At 44.6% G+C, this 6,103-nt stretch overlaps 1 protein-coding gene across 2 annotated transcripts in view; it reads left to right on the top strand.

Annotated features, from left to right (window-relative positions):
• Nucleotides 1-1,513: 1,513 nt before the first annotated feature.
• Nucleotides 1,514-6,103, top strand: part of LOC118781035 (ras-related protein Rab-44-like) — a 10,475-nt gene continuing 5,885 nt past the window's right edge. Inside the window, exons 1-5 of one of the 2 annotated variants that reach the window (XM_036533877.1) lie at nucleotides 1,514-2,793; nucleotides 2,941-3,052; nucleotides 3,635-3,788; nucleotides 3,942-4,088; nucleotides 5,389-5,479. In XM_036533877.1, coding sequence (XP_036389770.1) covers nucleotides 1,558-2,793; nucleotides 2,941-3,052; nucleotides 3,635-3,788; nucleotides 3,942-4,088; nucleotides 5,389-5,479 — 1,740 coding nt within the window. In that variant the 5' untranslated portion in view covers nucleotides 1,514-1,557. The remainder of the gene's footprint in view (nucleotides 2,794-2,940; nucleotides 3,053-3,634; nucleotides 3,789-3,941; nucleotides 4,089-5,388; nucleotides 5,480-6,103) is intronic. The other variant, XM_036533878.1, reaches the window with a different exon arrangement.

Here is a 6,103-nt window from a genome sequence, read left to right as displayed (position 1 = left end):
CCAATTCCACAACTTGGCCAATCAGAACATTCTGAACAAATGAAGGAGGAGGAACATGATGACTCACAGTTAGCAATGAGAAAGAGGAAGATGGGATCAAGTCGCAGAAGCCGCTCTGCGGCCAAGAACCAAAGAGGAAGAGGATGGGAGGAGTTGGGGGAAGAAAGAGAGGGAGAAAAAGGAGAACAGGAAGGAATTGAAAAGGAACATGGGATGAATGAAGAAAGAGGAGGAGAACCAGAGGTTAGGCAGACATATGAGGAGGTTGTGGGAGCCAGAGAAGAAGTGGAAGAGGGTGTTCTCAAGAAACAGCCCTCTCCAGAAGAATCCATTATCATACCAAAAGATCAAAACATGGATTCTGCAATGAAGAGTCCTCAGATACAAGATGGGGATAAAGAGATGGAAGAGAGAGGAAAAAGGCACATAAAGGAGGGAGGCACAGAGGCAGGATTGAGTAAAGAGGAGGAAGGATCTGCAATTGAAGAAATGAAGGAAGAGGTGTTGGTGTTGGAGAAGGAAGAAGACACTGTCATTAGTAGTGACCATCATCAATCAGAGGAACACATGCTCCTAGGAAAAAGTCCTGATCTTACATTCAGTCTTAATGACAGCCAGGGTAGATCTCAAGAAACTGAATCCCCAGTTCCACAGCTTGACCAATCGGAACATTATGGACAAGTTGAGGAGGAGGAACATGAGGACTCACAGTTACCAATGAGAAAGAGGAAGATGGGATCAAGTCGCAGAAGCCGCTCTGCTGCCAAGAACCAAAGAGGAAGAGGATGGGATGAGTTGGGGGAAGAAAGAGAGGGAGAAAAAGGAGAAGTGGAAGGAATGGAAAAGGAAAATGAGATGAATGAAGGAAGAGGAGGAGAACCAGAGGTTAGGCAGACATATGAGGAGGTTGTGGGAGCCAGAGAAGAAGAGGAAGAGGGTGTTCTCAAGAAACAGTCCTCTCCAGAAGAATCCATTATTATACCAAAAGATCAAAACATGGATTCTGCAACGAAGAGTCCTCAGGCACAAGATGGGGATAAAGAGATGGAAGAGAGAGGAGAAAGGCACATAAAGGAGGGAGGCACAGAGGCAGAAATAAGTAAAGAGGAGAAAGGATCTGCAATTGAAGAAATGAAGGAAGAGGTGTTGGTGTTGGAGAAGGAAGAAGACACTGTCATTAGTAGTGACCATCACCAATCAGAGGAACACATGCTCCTAGTAAAAAGTCCTGATTTTGCATTCAGTCTTAATGACAACCAGGGTAGGTCTCAAGAAATGGAATCCCTGGTCCCACAGGTCGATAAATCAGATCATTTCAGACAAGCTGAGGAGGAGGAGTATGATGGTTCACACTTATCAATGAGAAAGAGGAAGATGGGATCAAGTCGCAGAAGCCATTTTGGAGCCAAGAACCGAAGAGGAAGAGGATGGGAAGAGTTGGGGGAGGAAGGAGAGGGAGAAAAAGGAGAACAGGAAGGAATGGAAAAGGAAAATGAGGTGAAAGAAGGAAGTGGAGGAGGAACAGAAGTGAAGGAGCAAGAAAAGGAAGCAGAGGATATGAAGAAAAAAGAGGAAGATGGGGCTGACAGTGATATCAAGGAATATGAGGCAAAAGAGACAAAAGAAGTAAAAACAGAGACCAAACAGATGGATGAGGAACATCTTGAGGGGGAGGAGCATGACGATTCTTGGTCAACAAACAGAAAGAGGAAGACAAGTTCATTTCACAAAAGTTGCCCTACTGCAAAGAACCAACGAGGAAGAAGACTGGGGGAGGAAAGAGAGGTAGAAGAGGGGGAACTGGGAGGAATGGATAAGGAAGAGCAAGATGAGATGCATGCAGGAGGAGAAGCAGATGGGAGGGAGAAAGATGAGGAAGCAGTGCTGAACAGAAGAGAAGAAGAAGGGGAGGCAGTGAGTGGGGTACAGGAATATGAGACAAAAGAGAGACAAGACAGAGAAACAGGGAAGAAGGTATGTGCGGGACATGCTGAGAGTGAGAGGCATGAAGATTCTGGCCTAACACATAGGAGAAAGAAGATTGGGTCATCTCGCAGGGGCCTCTTTGGTGCCAAGAAGCAAACAGAAAAGGAAAGTGGATGGGGAAAATTTGGGGTGGAAAGAGGGGGTGAATATGAGGGTGAAAGGGAAAATGAGGAAGAAGGACAGACAGTTATGGAGAATGTTGAAAATGTCACCTCCCATCTCCAATCACCCCCATTACAGGTCTCTCCACCTCATGCAGACAGCTCAGTAATTGAATCCAGTTTTGAACTGGAAAGAGGAGAGGCCAGTTTTGTTTACTGGGGTGGCAGCGAACAGCCTAGAGATCCCACTACGGAAGAGATACAAGAGGGATTGTCTGAAGACACTGAGAGGAAAGTTAAAAAGCAAGAAGTGAAAAGTGAAAAGGAAAAATCTGTTATAGAAGAGACTAAGGAAGAAACACCAGCTAGTCTGATAATGGATAGTGAGAAGAACAAAGGGAAACTCGAGAGAAAAGAGGAGATACGCCAGGGGAAAGCTCAGGCCTTCGTAAGCTCCCTCTATTCAGCTGGACAGCCAGAGATAACAAATCACCCAGACACACAACTCCCCCCAGCGAAGCGGAAGCTGGGTTCCAGCCGCAGGGCCAGAAGCAGTGCACTGAAAGCAGAGAGAGACCTGGGACGAACTGATCAGAGGGGGCGTGGGGAGGATCCAAAAGTGGCTGCCATCTTGCAGAAGATTCAGGATGTCTTCCATCGCTGGGACATTGAGGAGAAGGGCTTTATCACATGGGAAGAAATGCAGGTACTGCTCTTGGGTTGTGCAGTTTGGTGGTCTTGGAGAGGCACATTTTTGCAATGGTTCTCATTCCACCCCATTAGCATGACTTGCCTGTTAGAACTGACTGTCTGAGGTGGAGTCAGACTCACACACTGCCTCTGTGACTTTCAGGGGCTGGGCAGAGAGCTGGACATCAGTGCCGCAGAGCTTCAGCAGGTGTTTGAGCGGCTAGACGTGGACAGAGATGGCCTCATCACTCCCCAGGACTTCACCGCAGGCTTTCGTGAGTCTCCCCTTAAAACGAGGACTGACCTCTCTTGTCTCAGAACATCCAGAACAGCAAACAGGAAACACAATTTCACAATTTCAATTTCACAATTTGGCCTGGTCTTTAAGAGTGTAATATTGTGTATTGGGTAAGAAAATTGGGCAATGATGATGCCACTCATGCCATCTTTGCTTTTTGAGCAATGCAGATGGGAGAGCCACAATTTACGTTCTGCCAACCAGCAGATGATATTCGAACAAAGAGAACAAAGTGCATCTGATAAAGTTGCATGACAGACAGTGGGTACATACAGGACACAACTGTGTCCAAACAAGTGATGAATTGGGTTGTTGAGAGCCCTGGATTATTCTGAGGGAGAAGCAGATGAGGAAGAAAGTGTATAAATGTGAACATTTATTTTGTTACCATATAAAAATGTATCTGAATTCCATATGTTGAGCTTGATAAATGAGCTTTGATAGTAGAAAGGTACATTTTGTATGAACTCAAGTGAATTTAAGTGTATTGTTTCATGGAAGCTCTTATATAGTTTCTCTTTGTCTTTATAGCCTTTTTCCTTGTCTTTATGTAACACAGAGGAGCTCATCCAATTCCAGCAACATAAGGCAAAGACCCCTGCCTTTGTCTACCAATCAGACGCATCCATTTTACCAGAGGAAGTGGATGACGATGACAGGAAGCGTTTCATGTCAATATTGGATGACCTTGGAGCCTACAAAATTCTACAAGAGTAAGTGAGGGAGGTGGTAGAGTGTCTGGGCAAGAACAAGTCTGTGCATGGATAAATGTTTTGTGTTATTCCTATCAATTGTTTGGCAAAGAAGACAGGCATTATGCAATTGTAGACCCAGACAACTCATTGGCTCACTATTTACATTGTCAGCCAATCAGAAATTTGGAAGTTGTGGGTCGAGCTCCGTCGCAGTGAACCACATCTGCTGGGCACCCTGGAGGACTTTGTTTCCAAGGTGACAGAGCAAATAAAGACATCTGAGCAGGAGAAGGGGTCTCTGGAACTGATGCTAAAAAGGTAGCGTGTGCTCTGGTTCATCAATGGGCCTGGAGTTTAGTCTGTAAAAAGTCCAGATCACAGCTGTTTTAAACTTAGCACCTGTCAGTACTTTGTCTGATAAACCCATTCAGGGCACTTTGAAGCCTTTCTAAAAATAAATCTGATTTAGAAAAGGGTCTGGGGCTGCCTCGTGCTGCTCAAGTCTTTGTACTTTAGTACACATGTTATTCTCCTCTGTCCCCAGGAGTAATGTAGGGCAGGGACAGAGCTGAATGCTTTTCTGCTACTATGGCTTGGAATAGTCATTTGTGAAAACCTATGCAAATGTTATTTTTTTTTCATATTTGCAAAGGTAGAACATTTTGTTACCACGAGAAAATCAGTGAATAATTTGTTTGAAATGAGCCTCCCACATAGCTAGAAGAGCACATGTAATGGGGGCTACGGAAAGCACGGAAAGAGGTACCGAGAGAGGATCTGTTTACTCCGCTCAAAAGAGAAACGGTTCAAGAACAGGCTTAACCCCAGTTTACCTCAGGCTCAGGCAGTTACAGTGTGCACCATCGCCATACTCTACATTAGTTTTCAGACCGGATTGGTAGAGTGTCCTTTTTAGGATATCCTCAGCCTTGTGCTAGTCTTTCTGCAGTACAGTCAGGTTGGTGCAGTAAGGCTGGGAATGTCCTTGATGGATGGCGGGAGACTGGAATATTGATTTCAGATGATGAAAAGGACAAGTTCAGGACAAGTAAGGGGTTTAAGTAGAAGTTGTATTTTTTTCTGAGATCTTGTAGTTTGAATTGTGAAGAGTTCTACTTGCCTTAATAGTTATGAAACAAGTTTCAGAACTACTATACATGTGGTACCTTGATCATATACCCTGAAGCACCAGGCCACTGAAGGGTATTCAGATGTTCTTCCACCAATATAACATACTTCTGTCCCTCTCTCCAGTTCATATTTTATCATTCACTTGGTATAATGTGTTAATCAATTTTATGGCCATTGAATGCTAATCATCAAATGCTAATGGTAATCTCATTTCCTATAATGTCCTCAACACACACACAGATACACACACGCGCACGCACACACGCATGCACACACACACACACACACACACACACACACACACACACACACACACACACACACACACACACACACACAGAGGAGATGGGGAGATCAGGGAGAGATGCTGTGTGTGAAGATGGTAGGTTTAGGTCTAAAGAGGAAGAGAAGCAGTTGGAATGTACTGTACTCCAACCTGTATTATAACCTGTGATATTTTTTCTCTCTGTTATTCCTCTCTCAACAGGCGCATTCAGGAACACAATGTTGGGGTCCAGGAGCTCTATGAAGAGATGGAGCGACAGATCAGCACTGAGAAGGAGAGAGCCAACAGAGAGGTGGGGCTTCTGTCCGCACAGGAATTATAGAAATGAAGACTCTGTGAAGGTCTTATCTTTGTGAAGTTGTCTATAAATCCCACACATGTTGATAGAAAATTAGATCATGTTAAGACATCTGCTAAACCAGATGTACCATGTCCCTCCAAATTCTCCTCCGCACTAAGATCTCCATGCAGTGATAAGGAGCATGTGTGCAAAGATGGTAAGTGTGGCAGCATTCTCGGGTGATGAGAGTGCTTCGCAGTAGTATCAGATGAACTGAGGGAGCAGCAAAGCATGACTAACCAATCATAGCATCTGTCTCTGCTTTTTGTAGAGCCAGCTAAATTTTAGAACAACAGGACACCAGGCTAAATGATCCTGATGATTTTAGGGAAAGTTCATACATACACCGTCTGTTGCGAAGTTTTAAAAAAACTGAAAATAGCTCGTAGTTTCAAATGGCCTTTCATGATGCCAGCGGCTTCTCAGGTTGGTTAGCTCTGTGCTAGTGTGGTCTGGTTCCCCATTTTGTCAGAGGGAAGGGCAGAGCTGTCATCTCATCAAGAAATTCGATCTGTAATGTTTCCTGTCCCTTCTAGCTCAGAGGCTTCTGTGGTTGTTAAAGCACAGCTCAGTGTG

The sequence above is a fragment of the Megalops cyprinoides genome, chromosome 7 (genome assembly GCF_013368585.1).
Source record: "Megalops cyprinoides isolate fMegCyp1 chromosome 7, fMegCyp1.pri, whole genome shotgun sequence".
NCBI lineage: Eukaryota > Metazoa > Chordata > Actinopteri > Elopiformes > Megalopidae > Megalops > Megalops cyprinoides.
The sequence above is the reverse complement of the archived record's forward strand: the minus strand, read 5'-3'. Positions and strand labels throughout refer to the sequence as shown.